Here is a 23,164-nt window from a genome sequence, read left to right on the forward strand (position 1 = left end):
CAGACCACTGGTTTCCAGCCTTATGGTGCACTGTGCTGTTTTTCCCTAATTGCTTTTTGAAACATAAAGAGTGTAACTCTTCCACTTTCATCCTTGCTGTTTTGGGGGTTTCAAAATTTATGCTCACATATTATCTAGGTTATTCTTATTTTAAAATAAAGACAATCACAATTTTAGGTTTTAATAGCTGAATTCTTCATATGCCATTGCGTCTCAAAACCCAAGTTGCCCACTCTGTCTGAGGCGGCCACATTCCACGGTTGTCCCAGAAGTACCTAATGAATACAGCTTTCCCCCAGCAAATCTGTGAAGGTGGAGAGCATGTTAGCCCTGGATAGCCTCTGACTCCCCTTTGCTAGTCCTTCCCCATTATCATCAGCATCTTATCCTCCAAGCGTTACCCACATCTCAGGCATCTATCATTTCTTGAGATCCCAGAAACAAATAAAGAACTGAGTGAGTTAATCTCTTAGGAATATATGCAGTTCAAAAAAGGTGCAAAGGTTTCAGGTGAATTTAGCAAATCTCTGATGGGCATAGTTAAGACTCCAGAAGGGAATTGTCTCAGGGCAGGACCCTTAATACAGTTGGTTTCATCCTGTTGGCCACCATATACTCTTCAGAGCGAGGCATCATATTGGACGAGGGACAACACTCTGCATTCTCTGAACCTCACTTGCTGCATCTGCACCTACTCTCAGGGTTGTGTAGAAAAATGGGACTGTGTAAATACAAACAAGTAATATTTTATGAGTGCATGTGAAAACTGGTGAAATCTGAATAAGGCCAATGGGTTAGTTAACAATATCGTACAATGACACTTCCTGGTTTTGGTATTTTACTATAGTAGTGTAAGATGTTACCGCTGGGGAAAGCTGGGTGAAGAGTATACTGGACTCTCGTACTATTTTCTGAACTTCCTGTGAGTCTATAATTATTTCAAAAATAATTTTTGTGTGTGCGTGGAAAAAAAGTGAGAAAAGAATTTAAAGTCTTCCTAGAAAGGTTCAGTGCATTAAAGAAATACTAAAGTTTTACCTGCCTCATTTCCAGTATCTTTTATGTCCCCAAGTACTGTGTGCAACATTTTTAAGTAACTAATAATAACTACCCCCCCCCATAAACTCATTAAGCAAGAAGCATCTTTAATTCTCCAAAAATATCATTTTGAAAAGCATTAAGGTGATTTTTCTCTTTTGCCAATTTTGAGCACAAGCCATCCTCCTGACTCGCCCAAATGTGGATACGGGTGAAGTGGAGAAATTAATGTTTTGCATGCTTTTATCAAATACCAAAAGAAAGGCTGGTGTTCTAATATTCAAAAATAGGACTTTGCATAAAGACAACTAGACCTTTATGGCAGATTATTATTCGGGGAAACGATTGTCTAAATTCCTCCATCTCCCCTTTAACATATTCAGGGACTGACTTGATTGCCAAAACATAGAGTTTTCATTGAGGAAGGTCCAGAAGGAGAAAAGACTGCTCCTTTTTGGCCTCAGTGAACTGCAGAAAGGAGGAGAAAAAAGAAAGAATAGAAGAAGCCATCAGATATTTGTATCAGTTTTTATATCTCTGGCAGCCCAAAACATGTTAGGTTCATGAGACAATAACTTATGGGGGTACAGGGGAGGTGGTCTTGCATTGTGAACTTGGGGAGGAAGCTATCCTGATCCAATGTAAGGTGCAGTCATAGACACAGAGCAGAGTGGTAGACAGATGGAGCCCCTGAAGTTAGCTTTCCTGAGCTACTCAGTTTCCCTGTGGCCTGGATCCTGAGCTCAGGGCCAGCAGTGTGAGAGAGGAAATCCCACAATAGGGGATAAGACTGGATTTCAGGGCCAGCCAGATAGACGGAGGATGTCGTGAGAGACTCAGAGGCTGAGGCGGCTAAGCCAGATGGATGGACCTTGAGTTCACCACTGGTAGATTTCAAGCTTGGAGATGAATAGGGCAATTCCATGAAAGGCAGAAAGGAACTTACTTCTGAGGCCAGAAGATGCCAGCCAGAGCACACTCACGGACAACAGGAGGTCAGGGATCTCTCCCCCCCCAGCCCCACAAGGTCAGAAACTCCACTTCTTTTAAACCTGGACTCCAAGCAATAGAGAAGGAGGGGGGAGACACTCTATGAGAACTAAATATTTTCATCCTAGAGCGTCTGAACACTACTCCAAAACATCACTCACATTGTAAGGTCACACTAGCCTTTAAACAGGACTAGATTTTGGTTAAATTTTTTCCCTGTCAACCAGCATATGGTGACTCCTCTGCATACCTGAATATAATGCAGTTAATTGTGAGATAAATTTTTTAGTCTGCTGTCCATGTGTCTTGTAAACTACAGGCAATCTACATGGTACCTGGGTGGCTAGAGAAAAGAAGAAAGATCAGAACTGAGCAGAATTTGTTCTCACTCAGGTTTAAACATATGGCAGGACAAATCATGTTATTACATCCTTACATCTAAAGTCTCTCTAAGCATAGTTTAGTGTAGCCGAAGCCCTTAGCATTTTTCTAACATAAGCTTAAACGGGTCCAGATAAGTTTAACTTAGCATTTATTGAGCCCTTCTCAATCAGACACATTGGTAGTTACTGGTACAAAGATGAGTAAGACAAGGGTCTTACTCTCAAATTGCTCACAAGCATCTAAGTAAATCATTGTGATACAATATATGCACTAAAACTACTTTAAAAGACAGTGACGTCAACGTACGTTCTGAAGTTAAGGTCCATCAGAACAGAACAAAGATCTATCAGCCAGTCTTTCACTAAGACTCTAGTTGACAATGTAACTGAATCTCAATAATGTGTCTAATAGTACCTCTACTGTGGTTTAAAATATTATATTTTAAAATTCATGGGTTGTTTTACATGGTCATTAAAATGCTTTTTTTTCTGCAATCTAATTTTTAAGACTAGTCTGAATTCTATCACATTGGGACCTATAGGCTTGCTGTAAATTTTCAGAGCAAGTATCAACCTATAATTGAAGCACTTTTCACTTTTCTAAGCACATTTCATGTGTTATTTCACTTAATCCTTACAACGGGCATTAAATTATCCTGTTATCAATGAAAATGAACAACACAGAGTTCACGCAACGTGATGCAAGGGTCCGCCTCTGACTACTGTGCACACTTCCTCTTCCCTGTGCTTTTCCTAAAGCACCTGGCAGGTCTTTCCATGTAGTACTAGTTTATACAAATTGGCTTTGTTGCTCCACATTTACCAACGTGTATTCTTTAGAACACTAGAACTATATGCATAGGCTGCTGGTACTCTCTGTTTTGATTAAAGTTTTTTTTAAGTAAAACTAATCCTTGAAGCTTTTGGTATATTAATGTGTACTGTGTATATTTCCAAAGGACATAACAGTGCTTAGTACTTTCTAAGCGTATAAACTGTTTTGTAATGGAGCTTTCCAGGTCTATTAGGTTTCTCTAGAGAAACAGAACTAATAAGATATAAATAACATATATAATATATTACATATATATTAAATATGTATAATATTTATTGATTTATTGATTTTAAGGATTGGCTCACACAATTTGCAGGCTGGCAAGTCCAAAGTCTGCAGGGTGGGCCAACACTCTAGGGACCCAGGGAGGAGCCAATATTCAGTTCAAGGCCGAAGATCTGATGTTGTAAAGGAAGTCTTAAGGAAGTCTTCTGGAGAAGTCCCTCTTGCTTGAGGATGGCAGACTTTTGGTCTATTCAGTCTGTCAACTGATTGGATGAGGCCCACCACATTATGAAAAACAATCTGTTTTTCTCAAAGTCCACAGATTTAAATGGGGCAAAAATACCTTCACAGAAATACCCAGAATAGACCCAGGCAAACTAATACGTAAAATTAACTGTCACACCAGTAGATTAGGATTCCACAGAAATCACCTTAGAAAACACTGCCCTGGCTGGATTATCAGCTCCTTAAAGGCAAGACCTGGGTTTTTAAGTTCTTGTATCCTTCAATATCTTGATTAATTGATAGTAAAAGACTGTAATTATGATAAAATGGAATGAGCACTGGACTTAGAATCAAAAAACGTGGAGTCCAATCCTGGCTCAACATTCTAGTAACCTTGTGGTTTCAAGGAAATAGTTCAATCTCTATTCTTATCAGGTTTGTTACATGTGGACTGGGAGTAATCATAACTATATCAAATTAAATGAGAAGATACGTGAAAGTGTTTGGTACATACACTTATGAATTTAAAAATGTTTCATGAAGCAAACAATTAAAACTCCATGACAATGTCAAAGTATATCTCTGAAAATCAATACACTTCATGTTATTTTTGTCTGTTATCAATACTTATTCATTTTGTTTTTTTAGCCAAAAATGAAACACATGTCATTTTAATGTTACCAAAATGGGGTATAGGACAAACCATATGAAATTGTCAATGTTTAGTAGTTTTTGAATTACAAGAATGGCAATTTCATTTGGTTTATCCTAATACGAATAGGTGGTAAAATGCAGGGTTACACTTGAGGTTATTATAGCTAACAGACTTGTTATTGCTAATTAGGACTTGGTAGGCCCCATTCATTATTGTCTCTGCCTACAAGAAGATTTTATTCTGGGACAGAATGACTCAGAGTGTCAAACAGAACTGAAAGAAAAAAATTTGATCACTTTTTTGATTTGGTGGCAACTTTTAACAAATCTCCTTTATCTAGTTTTTTATTCTTACCGTGTATTGCAGGAAATGGTTATGAGAGGTCCGAGGGGAAAAGAAACTTCTCTTAATAGCCATTCTGGCTTCCTACTGCTCCTTGAACATACCAGGCACATTACTTCATAGCTTCCCCATGCATCTGCCTGGCCAGCACGTTATCTCCCCCAATTCTTTATCAGGTCTCACCTTCTCAAGGAGGCCTACCCTGACCACCCTATTTATTATTTTTAGCAAACTATCCTCCACATTTCCACTACCCATTGTCCTGGTCCTTTTTTATTCTGCCTTATGTTTTCTTTTTATCCATAGCATTTATCTCTTTCTAACATATATAATTTAATTTTCTTATTTGTTGTATCTATTATTTATTGTTTATCTTTCTCACTAGCACATAAGCTTCTCAAGGGCAGGGATCTTTGTTGATTTTGTTCACTGATTATCCAAAGCCTCTAGAACAGTGTCTGGAACACAGTAGGAGCTCAGTAAACATTAGTTGAATAAATAAATTTAATGAGAAGATCTTGAACAGGCAAGACATGTTGTTGAATGACTAGGAAAAGGTAGTTGGTTCCAGACTCAAAGGGACAGCAAGAGAGGAAGATATTTCGTATCAAAGTAATCGATTACATATTTGATTCTAAATTTCTGTTTTTATTTTGTGGAAAACTCTGCTGAAATGCTGTAAGAGACTGAAGTCACAATCTGAGGTGATAGCTGATGATGAAATCATCAGAATAAGTCCATTTTCTGAGATGACATCCAGACAGATCGGGAGGAAACATATGAATCTACTGCCAAAGCCAGTTGATCAGAGCCACTGTGGACAATCTGTTTCCGGTTTTTTCAGTATCCCAGAGTAACAAGATTAAGCATTCTTTTTTCTTCCCCCTTAAATTGCTAATGTGTGTATAACTTATAAAAATATTCTTGGACCTAACCAATGAATAAGGACTGTAACAGAGGCAGACCAAATTTAAAGATCAGGGCAACCACAAACCATAATGGAGGGTGCTATTAATGTGACTAACTCATCCTGGCAGGAAATATAGGAGTCAAACCTCCAAATCACAGGGCAAAGATCAACCCGACACAATCCACAAATTTGAGTCACTGAAATTGTGCCCAAACCCAAGTGAAGCAGAAACAATTGCCTTGTTCATTCAAGAAGAGTGCTTTCTATGTGATTGAGAGAGGGCAATGTTACAATGGCAGAGCCTCTGTTGCACATATTCTAGATCTGGTAACTTACTGAATCCTCATAACAACTCCATGAGGTGGGTACTAAATGATTCCCCTTTTACAGATGAGAAAACTAAGTTGTAGTTTTAAGAAACTTGCTCCAGGTCACACAGCTAGGAAGCCAGGATTTAAAGCCCAGTGGCTGTAACTTAGGAATTCATGGTCTTATCAATTCACTACCACCTCATAACACAACAGAGAAGAGATGATTCCTTGGGAGACTATTTATTATAAACAAACTTTACAGCTAACACATTAAATAGAGAAGACACTATGCAAATCATTAGGCAAAATTTCTTAATTTCTAGAAATAGGAAAAATTGTTTAAGGTCTTTGTTTATCCCTTAGACGTATAGAACATTATACTTTAGTGGAGTGAGCCATATGAGATGGACTAGCTAGCCGCTCCAGATTTCTTCTACACCTACGCATCTTTAATTTACACACTGAGAAACATAATATCGTAGAATAACAGAACTAGCCTAGGTCTAAGCCTGGTGTCATGATTTACTAGTTGTTATTCAGCTACGTTTACAACGTGGATTTGGGACAAGTCAGAATTGTATGAATCCTCTGTCGTTGGAAGGCTGAGGTTTGTTCCTGTCTTGAAGTTTGTTCAAGCGTGAGTCCACTGATTGAGGGAGTGATTGTGGTCTTCCAAGGGTGCTGTGTAAAAAGGAAGTTGTTTCCTCCAACAACCTTGTTTGTGTTTTTGAAAACTGTTCCAGTTTATGTCCTGTCTCCATTCCCAGGCCCAGCCCTCTCAAAGTAAACAGATGACAAGCAGTAGTGGTAGGGTAGTGGTGATGCAGGGGTGGGGATGGAGGTGGAGGAAGGAAAGAGATGTCCCTAGGGCAAGAAGATTTCCAAAGAACCCAAATGTAATTTGGAAATAAACTCAAGTGCCAAAACCAGATGGGATTTATAGCGTCAAGATCAGTCAAATCTATAAGCATAAATATAGACTGAGAGAAATTTCATGTACTTATTCTAAAATGATCAAACACTGATGGACATTCTTATACTAAATGCCAGCTAAATTAAGGGCTAAAGATGAATTCTTGGCCCATAAATAGGTACACCTCTTTATCCCATTCATCTCCAGCCATCTGCTTCTACTTGCCCAGAAAACTCATTTGTTTCTGATGTTTTGTGGAAGAACAGAATCTGAGCTTCCTTAATTCAGACTATGGCACTAAAAACCATGAAAGGAAAGCAAAGAAGGAAGGAAGGAAGGAAAGGAGGAAGAGAGGGAAGGAGGGGAGGGGAGGGGAGGGAAGAGCAGGGGAAGGGATGGGAAGGGAAGAAAGGAAGGAAGGAAGGGAAGAAAGAAAGAAAGAAAGAAAGAAAGAAAGAAAGAAAGAAAGAAAGAAAGAAAGAAAGAAAGAAAGAGAAAGAGAAAGAAAGGAAGGAAGGAAGGAAGAAAGAAAGAGGAAGAAAGAGAGGAAGGAAAGAAAGAATAAAAAGAGAAGGACGAATGGAGAAAGGCATTGAAAAAATAAATTTCCATAATCTTAACTAAATCTGGAAAATAAGCCAACATTTAAAATTTCCCTTCTTTCCAAGTCTGCTCCCAAGACCTTAGCTGACCCCATCTGGGTTAGAATGTTCTCTTTCTACAAACAAGAATTAATTGCAATCCTTGATTCAGTAACATTGGAACTCACAAAAATGTCCCTCTTATATGCCTGTTTACCAAAACACGTACAACTAAAACCAGAAGTAATATGCGTTTCCTCTATTTAAAAAGCAAGTAATTCTGTAGTATTAAATTATCATTTATATACAAAGCACTTGTCAAAACTTTAGTTGATCGCATACTTTGATGTCAGCAGAATAAAAAGGAAAGACAACTGCATCACCTGAGAGGTGATATAGTTCTATCGGCCAAAAGACAAAAAATAACTCAAGAAGACTTGGGGTGATGACTGGTCATGGATGCTAACATGGATTCTTACTACACCCACCTGAGGCTCCATTAATTCTCAGCTACACATTTTGGGTACTAATTGGTAAAAAATCAAGGCATTTATTGAAATATCAAGTAGTCATTTCCTGACTTACTCCAATAAGTTAAATTTTCTGATAGAAAGGGTTTTTTAAATCCTTAAAACATAAGTATTTTCCTGAAATTTTGAAATTCACCTGAGAAAAACATTTGACTCTGAACCAAAGTAATGTGGATTGACATTTCTCCAAATCCTATGTTCAAATATTACATTCAAAGGAGAGCTATGCCCAGGGGCCATGAATTAATAGAGTTTAACTGTTATAATCATTGGTTGATGTGATTATGTGTGATTTTAATAATGTGTAATATATATTATATATTTTTTATATGTAGATGTAGTTTATATATAAAATGTTTATATATGTAGTTAAATAGTATAAATATATACATGTAGTTTGGATAGTGTTACAATGAGTATGTGTTTCTTTTATGATTTAGAAAAAATAAATTATTTCCATTCTTGGTGGGGGAAAGCTACATCTCAGTAAATTCAGATTTTGAATATACCAATTTAGGAATTAAAGTTGTGCCAATATAGTACTTTAATTTTTAAAAAATAAAAGTGCCATATATATGTTTACCAACTTCTAGGAATTTTCACAGAAGATACACTTTGAACAAAATTACATATGGATTAGGTTATTCATTGCTGTATATTTGTAACTACAAAATATTGGAAACAGTTAAAGGCCCTTACATAGGAGATTGACTTAATTAACTATGGTAGTCAACAGATTTTGACAAAGGAGTGAAGGCAATACAATGGAGCAAAGGTAGTCTTTTCAACAAATGGTGCTAGAACAAGTGGACATCCACGTGCAAAGAAAAAAAAATTAATCTAGATAGAGACCTTACACCCTTCACAAAATTAACTCCAAATGGATCATAGACGTAAATGTAAAACACAAAATTATAAACTCCTAGAAGAGAGCATAGCAGAAAACCTAGATGGCCTTGGGTATGGTGATGACATTTTAGATACAACACCAAAGGCGTGATCCATGAAAGAATAACATAACTACACTGAAGGGGGAAAAATTAATACAAGTCATTTTGGAACACAGAATTGTGATTATAAATTTTTAGTCTAGAGACACAAAGAACTAAAAACATTTCTTGAATTCTACTTAGTAGATTTGTTTCTCTCAGTGGTGTTGGTTAGTAGTTCCTTCATTCTTCATATTATAGGATTGAGCAAATGAGTAAATATGTTGATAATGTTGGGAACCAAGTTTCTCACTGTTGGAGAAGGAAGATACCATTATGAAATGGGAAAGAGTTAGAAAGAACCATGTAGTACTGAATGGTAATTGAACTCATTGCATTTTACACATGTAATTATAAATATAAATAGAGATATAAATAGAGACACATAGACAAAGAGAGGTAGCTATAGATTGTACTCTTGTTGACTAAAGGAGCCTAGATACAATGATACGCCAGAAGTAATTAGGGCACCAGCACCCACTAAATGGAACCAGGGCTCCTTGGAGAAATGGCTGATTCCAGAGTTAGCATAGATAAGTACAAGATGAGCTTAAAACATTATTTTTGGTATCAGAAATTAAGGAAGTGCTCAGAAAATAATGAGGATATGTCAAAAGGACACAAGAACCCACCTGCAGGAGCTTGCACAGCCCAAATTTGGGGCAATTTGAGTACTTAACTAAACAATGATTCTGTGTATTTTAATCAATTGGAATAAAAAAGAATCCATGAGTCTATATAAATAAGAAACAAATAATAGGGCTTCCCTGGTGGCGCAGTTGTTAAGAATCCGCCTGCCAATACAGGGGACACGGGTTCGAGACCTGGTCCGGGAAGATCCCGCATGCCGCGGAGCAGCTAAGCCCACGCGCCACAACTACTGAGCCTGCGCTCTAGAGCCCGTGTGCCACAACTGCTGAGCCCGTGCGCCACAACTACTGAAGGCCGCGGGCCTAGAGCCCGTGCTCCGCAATAAGAGAAGCCACTGCAATGAGAAGCCCGCGCACCGCAACGAAGAGTAGCCCCCACTCACCGCAACCAGAGAAAGCCCGCGCACAGCAACGAAGACCCAACGCAGCCAAAAATAAAAATAAATTTAAAAAAAGAAGCAAATAATAAACAAACAAAAATAAGAAGGGAAAGCTTTTCCTTACAGTAGAAAGCTAATAAATGTAGAAGGAATAATGGCAGTATTTAAAATCACCCTTTTGCAATTGTCATAGTAAAAATTGAATCAGGGAAGAATTATTAATGGATACTAAAGACAGGTGAAAATTTAATGAGAAACAGAATATTGATAGGGGCTCGAGTATCTCCCCACTAATAACTTCTAAATTATAAGGAGAAAGTACTATCTTTGCAGCAGAGAAACCTGGTGAACACCAACTTAACCAACTGACCAAATTTGGCATCAATAATAATGGCAAAATTGAACATCTTGTGCTTCCAGAAGTGAAGCACCAAGGACACACTATCACTGATGTAGCGTTCCTGCCAAAACTGCAAAACATGGATCCAATCATAAGGACATATCAGACAAACCCAAACTGAGGGACAGCCTACAAAATAAATAGCCTGGACTCTTCAAAACGTTGACATTATTTGGTAAAGGCTGAGGAACTGTTGTACCAAAGAGGAAAGAAAACTTAATGCAATGCATGATTCTGTTTTGCATCCCAGAAAATAAAATCTTTTAAAGGACATTATTGAAAATGAGAAAAAATTAAATTTGATCTGGAAATTAAATAATGATATTGTATCAACATTAAACTTCCTGACTGTGGTTGTGTGACTTAATGTCCTTGATCTTAGGAGATACACCTTAAAGTTCTGGGGTGGTAAATGGGCATAATGACTCCAGTGTACTCTCAGAAAGTTCAGGGAAAAAAATAAAGCTATCCATAAACATACATAGAGAGAATATTAACAATCAGTGAAGATGGGTGAAGGTTAAACAGAGTTCTTTATACTATTCTCACAACCTTTCTGTATCTTTGAAGTTCTTTCTAAATAAGTATTTTTTAAATGCAACTAACTTTATTATTTACATTTTCAGATTTTTAAAATAAGACAAGATCATTATTTAAAAAGTAGGCTACATACTGAAAGTTATAAAGTAACGATTGTAAATCCCCTGTAATTCCATGAATTGTTAAATCAGTGGTGTCTTTCCTTCAGAATGATTTTACACATACATATTTCTTTTTAATGGGATAAGATTATACCAAAAAAAAATTATACAATCTCTATGCCAAATATGCAATTTTAATGTTTCTCTGACTGAAATTTTTATTTCTATGTTGAGCACCCATTTGATCTGATATCAAAAACAATTTAGTTGCTTTAAGAGAAACTCAGAAGCAATGAGGGCAACCACAGTTAAACTCAGTTCAAGGATGTAACCATCCTTCACTTGTCTCCCCCCAAAGTGGAGTCTAAATTCCAGGTTATCTTATCTAGTTTCCAGGCCACAGTGGGGCAGGGGACCACTGATTGGAGGAATTCTATCTGTAAACAGGGCATCAACATTTTTGCCACGTAGCTGGAAATAGTTTCCAATTTTTGTCTTGTCTTTCAGCTTCTCTGAATTGTACATTTTAAAACTAACTCTATAAGTAGAGTTAAAAAAAAAAAACCCAATGGCCCTAAGCTAATATTTAAATTACTTATAATTAATGACCATAATTCCATTGAAGTCCTAATAGAAATAGTTTGTTTTTTTGAAGCTCATGCCACAAGGTTTTTTTCTCACCAGCAAAGCCTGTGTCCCTGTATGAACTGGTCTATATATATCAGAAATGAATCTGGAACATTGCCAGTCTGCAAACCAAAAATCTGACCAATGGTATTGCCTCCCAAATGAGTACTGGGATCTCTTTGCTTAATAATCACATTTTGAAAAATTAAAGAGATACATATATAGTTTTTAAAAATTTGTATGCAATGCCAAAAGTCACAAGATAAAAATTTTATCTCCCTCTGTCTCTTAGTATTAATTCCTGCCTCTCTCCACCCTGGCTTTAGTGTACAAATCAAGGTTGACAAACTTCAGACCGTGGGCCAACTCTAGCCCCCCAACTACTTTTGTAAATAAAGTTTTATTGGAAACAAGTTACTCCAATTCCTTTTACATATTATCTATGACTACTTCCTTGATGTAATGGCAGAGTTAATTAGTTGCAGCAGAGTCTGTACAGCCTGAAAAATTCTATTATCCAGCACTTAAAGAGAAGTTTTGCTAGCCCCTGAAAAATGATAGTATACTATACATGCTATTCTACCACTTCTCTTCATTTAACAATAGTCATACAGTCAATATGTAGATCAACTTCTTTCTTTATAGTAGTGGAATCGCATTCCATTGTTTGCTTAAATAAACACCATAATTTGCTCAACAAGTCTTTTAGGTTATTTTCTGGTCTTCATAAAAGGTGATATTTTCATGCATTTGTGCAAAGTATATCTGTTGGCACCACTTTTACAAATGAAATTACTGAATAAAGGTAATGTGTACTTTTTATTTTAATAAATATTGCCTGATTGCCAAGTATAAAAAGTTTTATAACAAAACTGATGTAGAACTGATTCAAAAGGGAGACCTACTTCTCCTACTCTCCCTTCTATTTAGATAATGCTGGGAAGAAAAATATAGCCCAGGATTATAAGAGAGATAATAAATATAATAAGGAAGGAACAACATAGCACAATCTCTGGCAAAAAAAAGTGTACCTTTAAAATAATATGTTTTTATTGAAATGAAAAAGAGAAGAGAATAATGAAAATTATACAACATGGCTTTTAGAGGAGTTAAGGAAAAATAGAAAACTTTGTTTTACATTCTTCTGCAGAAAAAATCATTTACAGTTTGCCAAAGTTGTTTTATATATTAAGTTAAATAATGGTTTCAAATGTGGGCAAATATGTCTTTAGTTGCAGAATTTCAGAGACAGGCTGTTCTTTTTCCTGATAAAAGTCAAGCCCAGTAAGAAGTTCCACATCACGGACCCGGGCAACATGTGCGTTGAATCTTTCTTCAATCCAAAGAGCTTCTGGTTTATTTTCCTGAAAAAGAAAAACAAAAGACTATTTTCCCTGGGGCATGATTTTTCATTAACAGAAAGATCTTTTATTACTTAGAAGTTGTCCTTTCTCCTGTGTTTTTTTGGTTGTTGTTGTTTTTGTTCTTGTTTTTTTTACTGAGGTATAATTGACATAAACAGCATTCTATTAGTTTTAAGTGTACAACATAATGATTCAGTGTTTGTTCCTGTGGTTTTTATTGCCTTAAATCTTAATTTGATACAGCTAAATTTTGTTGTATATTAAAAGAAAAAGAAAAAGTACAAAGTATACTATACAGACTGCCATAAAGTCATAAAGTACAGCCAATTTTATATTTACTTCAGATACAAATTTTTTTTAAAACTGAGACATTAAAGATGAAGTTAAGTCCCCACATTCCTCTACTCAGAGTTAATCGTTATCATGAGTCAGTGTGAATCCAGTCTGTGTTTTTACACTTTTACTGCACATCAGTATACAATATATAGCATTGATTTATGTTTTCAAATTTATAGAAATCATGTAAGTGGCATTCTATAATTACTTTTTCATTCAATATTATGTTTGTAATCTATTCATAGTGAAATATCTAGATCTAGTTAAATCATTTGTTTTTAGCTATGGTTTGTGGTAGCACAGTTTATTTTTTTCATTGCCATATTGCTAGTATTTTTGGCATTATAAATAATAGTGTCATGATAAATTACCACATGTCTTCTGTGTTCAAGAACATGAGTTTCTAGGATATAGAAATGGAATTGCTGGGTCATAGAGTATATGTAACTTTAACTTTACCAGATATTAAACCTAGCACTCCTCAAAGTGTTTATACCAATTTATAATTCCATTGGCAATGGAGGATAATCCCCATTTCCCCACATCCTTACCAAGCCATGATGTGAAATAGTGCTTTATCCCTGTTTAAGTGTTATTACCCTGAGTTTGACTGAGTATCTTTTCAGATATTTCTTGGCCATTTGACTTTCAATAGGTTTTTAACTACATATAAAAAACAGTATAGTTAAAAATAGTATAATAAATAGTATAGTAAAAACAATTTTGTATACTATATATACTGTATATATAAAGGTTAGTGCAATAATTTAGAGCCATGGATTTCTGTGAAATTCCTTATTCTTTATTTATTAATTTTCTGATATTCATATGATATTGCTAAATTTCCAGTTAACTTTTTAAAAAGTAAGAAAGTTTACAAGTTTGTTTAATTAGATGGGTCTGCTTAAATGACTTTCAGTTGACTTCAGCATACTGGTTTACTTGTTTTTTAAATATGCAAGATTAAAATAGGCAGCTACTATTTGAGCCAGAGAAAGTATAAGACGAAATTACTGTTTGTTTCGAACCTCTAAAGTATTTCTCCATGTGAGATTCATGAGGTGAGTTATTATTTTTTAAAATAAATATGTGATGTACTAATATTAACTCATATTTCTAATGGGAATCCAATTCAGTCTTTTTTTCTTGCCTGCACTATTTCACATTTTAGTAACATTTAATAGTTTTGATGACTTTTTTCATAAAGTTTCCCCCCCGTGGCTTTTATAACTCTATTTTCTCCCAGCTTATTTGGTATCCACCTAACTGAATGTTTAGGGAACACCTGACAGTCTTCACTTTTTTAAAACTGCAATGAAATGATCTTAATGATCTTAAATGAAATGAAATGTACTTAAATGATCTTAAGTACAACATAATTATAACTAGGCAGGGGTGATACTCAAGCTATTCTGTATCAGATAGTTCACCAGCACCAACCAATCTGAACAGAAGCCAGCTGTAGACAACTGCTCTAGCTGTACCACTGCATCCCAAGAGAATAAAAGCCTTGTGTATATTGAGTTTTTATGAGTCATATTTAAATATATGCTTTTAGATTTATATATATATATAATTTATTGATTGATTACATATGTATTAGACCTGTTGCATAAATAGAAGTATTGTATACACCTAAAATACAACTCAATTTGTTAGTTTTTTGAGGCGATACCAGTTTCAGTACTTTTCTCCCCTAACCACCTCCTTAATCTCTTCCTTATTCACTTACAGTCTCGTTATCACTGCCGTCACACTAATGAAACCATTTTGTCAAGGATGACCTAACTGAGTAGAATTTTTGTAGACCTTTCACTTAGCTATTACCCCAAGCTTCTGAAAGTTCCTTCTTTGTCTTCCATAGCTCTGCTTACTTGTTTGATGACACCTTCTGTTTCCTCAGCTGACTTTAGTTTTTTCCATCCTGGAAGAATAGACATTTCCCTCCATCTGATCTTTGGATCTCTTCTCTCTATTTTCTTCCCTTTGGAAATTTTATTTCACTCCCATGATTTAATACCAAATCTATCTCTATAGTTCTGTTCTCTTCCAAGTGCCATACCTGTATTGTCTACCCCTAATTCTATTTACAGTACAACTGTGTACCCCCAATTGCATTTCCAATATATACTAAGTTACAATAATGATAGTCACTTGGAGTTATGGCAGCGTTCTTATTTATCTGACAGGAATTCAGCAATACAAAGTTGAGGGAAAAAAAGAAGAAGGAGGAGGAAAGAAATGATGGAAGAACAAAAGAAGACAGAAAATATATAAGGAAATAAGAATCTAGTTCCCTACATAAAGTGTGAGGTGGAATTGTGAATCTACCATGTCTACAACTGGTATCTGTTCCCTTAAACATTTTATAGTGTGAGTACCTTCCCCCCACTCAGTGATTAGAATATTTAAAAGTGCACAATTTTCATACAACATGACCCTTAAAGAAAGCCTATTTCATTGGGTGCTTAAAGCACAATTACCTGTTCTAATGCTGGTGGAAATGTTGGCTGAATTGCACTTATTAAGGTACAGCTTGTGTATGTACAGTACTTTGTGGGTGATTTGATTCTGGGTGATTTTATCTGTAAACAATTTCACTTTATGTTGACTTTAGAATGTAATTCCTTAAAAAATGTGATTTCTTTATAATGGCTACCATTTGCTTACTATTTATTTAGAATTCTTAGGGGTTTATATGAAATATCTTATTTAATTTTCAAAACAACATCATGAGGGGGTGAGTTTTTTATACATTTGAAGAAAGTGACACTCAGTTGTTTACCCAAAGAGGCCAAATCAGTAACTGAACCCAGATATCCAACTCCAAAACTCATGCATTTGCGTTCTATTCTATACTGCTTCTCACATACCCTCCTAGATATTCAACTCGTTTCTTAATCGGAAGACCACCAACAACAGCAAATGTATCCTTCCCAAAACAACTGATTGTCTTATATATTTCCTGGCCAATCACACCTAAATTTTCAGTCACCTTTGGCTCTATCATCCTCTTTTCCCTCCCTATATCTAATTGACAGTCACATCTTATTAATGTCACAATCTCTCTTATAATTATAGCTTGGTTTAAGTTTGTTTCATACTCATCATATTATGCCTCATAGTTATCTTTATAGATATCATAGCCTGATTACTATACTGCCAATGCCTTAACATTTTGGAATATGTCCAATTTATTAGTGATCATGTCTTATTCAATAGAGATGATGCCCTGTTAATTTTGAGATCATCTCCACATTGGATGTTCAGGGAAAGCTTCATACCATTTGTACTTTACCTTGAAGTGTAGGTGGAATTTTTAGCAGATGGAAAAGAAGGGCATTCTAGAAGACAGAAGAGCATTAACAATAACATGGAGGTAGGGAAAATCAAGGGGTGTTCAAGTAATTTCAAGAAGCTCAGTTGGCCTGGAACTTGGGTCTGCAAAGTCAACTGAGGGTAAATGGTGAAGAGCCTTAAGTACAGGCTGGGAGATTTTTGTTTGTTTATTTTTGTAGTTTTATTCAGGGTAGATAGATAATCAAATGGATGAGAAAGGATGTCATCATGAAAAACTAAATTTTAAGATGAGCAACTTGATAGTGAAATACAGAGGTGAAGGGGAGGAGGACAGGAGATAGTAAAACTACTTAAAATTCATTTTCAAAAGTCCTGATAGAAGACAATAAGGGCCTAGACCAGGGATAGCAAATCATTTCTTCTTTTCGCACCCATTTTAACCAATCCAAAATGGCTACCTAGAACCTCTATGATAAAGAACTATTTATTCCTGATTCAGTGGAAAAGAGCACCACACCGTATCAGTCACCAAAGTCTGCCACTGGAAGAGGAAGTGAAGAAGGACGGCTTCCCCTTGTCTTGACTAAATAAAATTCTGACAAGACAAATAGGAAGAGATTTAACTACACAACATCTCCTGATAGCTTCTTGTTTGGAAACTCTTCCTCATTCTAGGACTATGAGTGACCCACTGCTTAGCCTCTAAACTTTGCCATCCATCTTGAGTCACTGAAAGCAACCATTCAACACTCAAGTTCAAATCCTATCTTCAAGACTCAGCTAGAATGTCACCTTCCTTACCAGAAAGTATTTTTCCTTTGAAATCCTACTACATTTTATCTGTCCCACTTTGTGCCACTTATTTTTCTTTCTTTTATTTTACTAGGCTTCTAAATGATAGACTATGAGCCTTTTTTGCTGGAATTCATATCTGATTTATCTGTGTATTACCCATAGCACACAGTATGGTGAAGGCAGTTATGTGTTGAACACCTGAAATAGAGATGAATCCCAACCTGGCTTAGAAGCTAAGCTTTAATTTCCATCTCTACTAGCCCATGGGATTTTCCATGTGAACGCCCATTTCTACAAACCAGGTGTGCCTACACTTAATTATCCTACCTACCTGCCAAAATAATTCTCATTCCTAACTTCCCTCTTTTTTTCCCCCTAATTACCTGCATTTAAAATCTCTGATTCAGCTTTGAGTCTCCCTTTTCCTTTGGCTCTTGCATCCAGCCAGTTGCCAAGTCCCTCCCTTCTTCATTTCCTCCACAGAAGAGTCTTCCTAATCCTTTCAATCTGTTCAAATTCTGCCCATCCTTCAGGGCCCAGCCCTACTCCCACCTCAATTTATGTAACCTTTATTGGTTATCCCAGCCAAAAGTGTTTTGAATTTGAAACACTAAATACTTACAACAGTATTTGACAATGAATCCCAACTTTGTAATGTCTCTTACTTCTAATTTTTAAAATAATTCTTATATGATCGACTGGCCCATTTATGTGTCTGTATCTCATTTATATATCAAAGTTATATATGAACTCCTTGAGGGCAGAGACAATGTATTCTTCCTTGGTGCATTCAAAAAAGCTTCTATAATGATACTGTTTACTTAATAGGTATTCAATATATTAGCTGAATGACTTCAGTAAAACCCAGTTACCAGAATACATATGTTTTTCTATAAAGAACACATATGAAGTTGAAGTAACTATTTACATATAATTTGCCTTGATCCAAAAGGTTTTGAGGTGGCCTAATACATGATGTTAAAAAAGGAATGTTATTTGAACTAACTTATTTTGTAAATATATATATGTATTTAGGTAAATATATATACACATATATATACACACTATATATATATGTATTTTCAGACCTCATGTTTCAAGTTGATGGAATTTTTATATTTACATATTCATTTAAGAAACATTAATTTAGTGCCAACTTTGGGACAGAACCTTAAGGCTTGCATTCAGAATAAAAAGCCTAATAAGATACAACCCCTTTCCTTATTAGTGAATGTGAATAAAATATATCTAAATAAAATATATGACATGCATATATAAACACATGTTCATGTAAGCATATACATGTTTAAGTTGATATTAATTACATAGAGATCAACAGTCTAAGGAAAAGTTCAAAACTGAGGTCATATTTACTACAACTCTAACCCATGAAACACCTAAAAAATATACTGTAGTCAGAGCCACTTTTATGAAAGCCCAGATGAGCTCTGACTAATCGTTTTCTCAGGGCCCAGGGCCTCTCCAGGAGCATACTCACGGGACAGCTCTCCACGTTGGTAGGTCGGTGAGGGATGACAAAGGGTAAGACGTCCAACCACCCAGGGCAGGCGTCGGGGGTTTGGCTCTTATTTTTACAACTGGTCAACACCACGAAGTAGTGTGTTGGGATGGGAACACTGGTGTTGACTACATATCTAAAAACGTAATTGAAAAGATTTGATGTTATTATACTTTTGCTTCTGAAGATTAGAAATGTCTTTATATATTTTTAAAGAAATGTCAAAGTAAAATTATAGTAAAAGAAAGTAAATAAATAGAAAATACAGAATCTTACCACACATTTTTAAACCTTAATGAGCCTGAATCAAGATTTATAGAAGTCCAAGCCTGGTCATTTTAACATCATGGGAAAATATTAACATACAATGAAAAGCAGAGCATGGTATTCTGCCTCCCAGCTTTGTTGACTTATACATCACAGTGACGTTTCCTAATAGAGCAGGGGCTGGAAATGAAGGAGCTGGGATTTCAACTCTAGCTGCGCACTTCTACTAGACGTTTGGATGTGTACTAATCCTCTAATAGTCTAAGACTTTCTAGGTTTCCTCAACTTTAACATGGAGGTTTTCCTATGCTACCAACTTCGCAGCATAGACGGGGACAAATCCATACAACTGATATGACAGTCCTTTAGTCTCAGATAACAAACGTGAAAGTGCTTTTAAAAGTTTCAAGTGCAAAATAAAGGTAAGCTATTAGTATGAGTCCACTAAAAGGAAAATGAACTGGTAGAAGTAGTAATGTATTACTGTGATTTAGAATCAGAGCTAGACTGTCTGGGTTCTGGCTTTACTACTTAGTTTTGGAACTTAGACAAGTTAGTTAACCTCTCTGTGCCTCAGTTTCCTTTCCTAAATGGGAACTAATGGAATCTAACATGTGGATGTTTTTCAGATTAAATGAAGTATCTGTAAATTCTTAGAAGCATACCTAGCATGGAGTAAAGTGCTATCAAATTGTTTGCTAGGATTATTAAATGGTGAAAGACAGGATCAATAAACATTGAAATAAGGACAAGGCAAACAAAATTTAAGGCCACACACAGTGATCATGAATGTTATCTTATCAGAAGGTATAAGTAGAAATCATTGCTTTACATAATCTAGGCTTAGACAGTACAATAGTTTAGTACTGCCCATTTTGATAATAAAAAGAAATCATGGATGACACTTCTAAAACTCTCTATTCCTGTGTGCTGGGTTCAAAAGTAATTCTTAGCAACATGTATGACCAGGTTTAGTACAAAGATGTACAGTTTAGTAGGACTAGTTTTCTATAGGAAGCCTACACTATCTCCTGGGAGATACTTTTATGAATCATCCACTATCCAAAATATTGGGAAGTATTTTGAATAGTCACTTCTTGATTTTTTTTATTTATTGCTGAACTGGTTCTCTATTTACTGATAGCACAGTGAGTCTTCCCTACCTCCTTAACCTTGACAAAACCACGTTTTCCCTTTCACATTAGTTTAGAAATTTTCCAAATAAAAATTTTGCTAAACTATTCCTGGACATTTTTTTCTTTGCCTATTAGTTTAAATCTTTGCCATAGAAAATTTTTGCTAAATATTTAGATAGACTAGTTGAAAATAGTCAACAATTGCATCTCTATATAAATATGTTATGTAATGTTTAGAATACTGAGCTTTAATTTTAAATATTGAGGTTTCCCCTTATGATACCCTACTGCCAAATCAAAAGTCCATTTGGTTTCAAATTACTTACTCTGTAATTTCATCTGGAGCATCAAAATGACCATCGTAATTATAATCAAATATTGGTCCACTAACCACATTCACTCCATTTCTTTCCATGGCATGTTTTACAAGAAGAACACTATGGAAGTAATTCCACATTGCTAAAAATAAAAGAATAAAGCGTTAAAAATGTCTGCCTCTATTGAACATGGAAATATTTTCTATTATAAACAGGTCCATTTAAATAGCATCCAATTCTGCTTTAATACTTGTCAGTGGTCATTGAGTAATACTGCAAAATAATCCATGCGACAAAAATAAACAGCCACATTCATGATAGCTTTTTGTTGTTGATGTAGTTACAGTCTCGGAATGACAGTTAAATATGTCTCCAAATGCTTCCCTAGGGCTGAGCTGCTTTGGGGACTGTATTAAAAAATGGTCAGAACACACATACTGCCTTATTAATTGTGACTCTAAGGACAAACACTTTTCATTTACTTATGGTGAGTATCAGTAAAATTTTCTTTTGTGGTTAGCTCTAAAATTAGGATTAAAAAATTATCAAAATTCTAGCAACAAGTCACCCAAAGTTGAAGTAAGTTGGAAAGAATTTACATTAGACATCCTTCCTGTTTCAATATTTAAAACATTAGAACAGGGACTTCCCTGGCGGTCCAGTGGTTAAGACTCCCTGCTTCCACTGCAGGGGGCGCGGGTTCAATCCCTGGTCGGGGAACTAATATCCCGCATGCCACAAGGTGCGGCCAAAACAAAAAATTAGAACAAAATGACTGGTAACAGGAACAAATTGCAATAAAAGATGTGTTTAGTTTAGAAGTTCAAGGAGTCACTTGGGTATTTTAAAATTAATAATCTAAGTATATACTTACTTTTGAATGCTTCATACATAGGGACCAAATTACTTGTAATTAAAGCATCATATTGACTATCAGAAGTTCTATTGTTTGCTGCAAAACAAATGAATTTTATTAAATCTAGCTATAAGAGAAAGTATGACATTCTACATAATAGGCCCATTAGTATTACATACCAATGTAAATTTATTAACACACAAAACACAGAGATACAAAGCACTCTCCAGTGGAAGTCATCAATAATGCAGGCAGTTTTATGCATTTGATTGATACCTATAGTGGGCTGGTGACCCTCAAGAAGATAGGTCCATGTCCTAACCCCCCATTACCTCTGAATGTGATAGGTAGGAAGATAGTGTCTTTGCAGATGTCATTAAAAGTTCAAGATGAGATTATCCTGGATTTAGGGTGGGTTCTAAATCCAGTGACTGGTGTCCCTATAAGGAGGAGGAGGATTGAGAAGAGGAGAGACTCAGGGGAGAAAGCTATGTGAAGATGGAGGCAGAGATTGCAGTGATGCAGCTACAAGCCAAGCAACACCTGGAGCCCCCAGATGCTGGAAGAGGTAAAGAAGGATTCTACCCTAGATTCTCTCTTGCAAAGGGAGCGTGGCCCTGTCAACACCATGATTTCAGACTTCTGGCCTCTAGAACTTTGAGAGAATAAACCTCTGTTGTTTTAAGCCACCAAGTTTGTGAGTAATTTGTTACAGCAGTCTCTAGAAGACAAATATAATACTGATAGGAAAGCATTGTTATTGAATATACATAAAATAATAATGCTATGATAAATAACACTTCCAAAGTAAAATTTTCTTGAGAAAGTGGGTTTTAACTCAGTGACGATTGCTGACAGCACCGTCAATGGTTGGCTTTGAAGACACATGGGCTTGCCATCTAGAGGAGTGTGTGCTGAGCCTGTATGCGCTGGAACCAGACCGCCCAGGTTCGAATCCCAGCTCCACTGCCCACCAGCTGACCCACTTGGGCAAAGCGCTATGTCCCTCTGTACTTCATTTGTCTCATGGCATCTCTCTCACTGAAATATTGTGAGGATTTAAACTGCTGCAAGCCTATGACTGTTTATTATAATGTTTTTTATATTTAAACTACCCTTGGCTACCTTAACTAATACTCAAATGAAAGGCCAATGCATGGGAAGCAAAAGGCAAGGAGAAGCAAGATTTTTTGCTTTTTTCTTTAAGATTTCACAGCTGCTCACCGTCCCCAGATCCTCTACAAGCCTTTTCTACTTTTTTAAACTAAACTTTGAAAGTTGTAAAGTCAATGAACATAACATTATCTTCTTTTCAGGAAACATATGAATTTGCTTATAATGGAAATGCTAACAATTTGTAATGGAGAGTTAGAAGGTGGTTTTGTTCAATCCTTAATATTTTTTGAGACAAGCTGTTTAGTTTTTCATTTCATTTCCTTGTCAAGACAAACATTTATAAATCAACCAATATCTTAGGGCTTAACAGATACAATTTTATAATGCCAATTTAAAATTTTTTATTAATAAAATGTTGCAACTATTTAAGGTTTATCCTAGGGTTTACATAAATTTGGTGGCGCTCTAATTGTCTCTAGATATTGTAACAAGATATATCAGTTTATTATCCTAATTCTCTGTCAGGAATTTTA

At 35.7% G+C, this 23,164-nt stretch overlaps 1 protein-coding gene across 1 annotated transcript in view; it reads right to left on the reverse strand.

Moving 5' to 3' along the window:
* Positions 1–12,703: 12,703 nt before the first annotated feature.
* Positions 12,704–23,164, reverse strand: part of ENPP3 (ectonucleotide pyrophosphatase/phosphodiesterase 3) — a 90,209-nt gene continuing 79,748 nt past the window's right edge. Inside the window, exons 23-26 of the mRNA XM_059941941.1 lie at positions 21,534–21,611; positions 20,669–20,801; positions 18,919–19,075; positions 12,704–12,989 (exon numbers count right to left, since the gene is read on the reverse strand). Of these exons, the coding sequence (XP_059797924.1) occupies positions 12,819–12,989; positions 18,919–19,075; positions 20,669–20,801; positions 21,534–21,611 (539 nt within the window). The 3' untranslated portion in view covers positions 12,704–12,818. The remainder of the gene's footprint in view (positions 12,990–18,918; positions 19,076–20,668; positions 20,802–21,533; positions 21,612–23,164) is intronic.

The sequence above is a fragment of the Balaenoptera ricei genome, chromosome 12 (genome assembly GCF_028023285.1).
Source record: "Balaenoptera ricei isolate mBalRic1 chromosome 12, mBalRic1.hap2, whole genome shotgun sequence".
In the NCBI taxonomy this organism is placed as follows: Eukaryota; Metazoa; Chordata; class Mammalia; order Artiodactyla; family Balaenopteridae; genus Balaenoptera; species Balaenoptera ricei.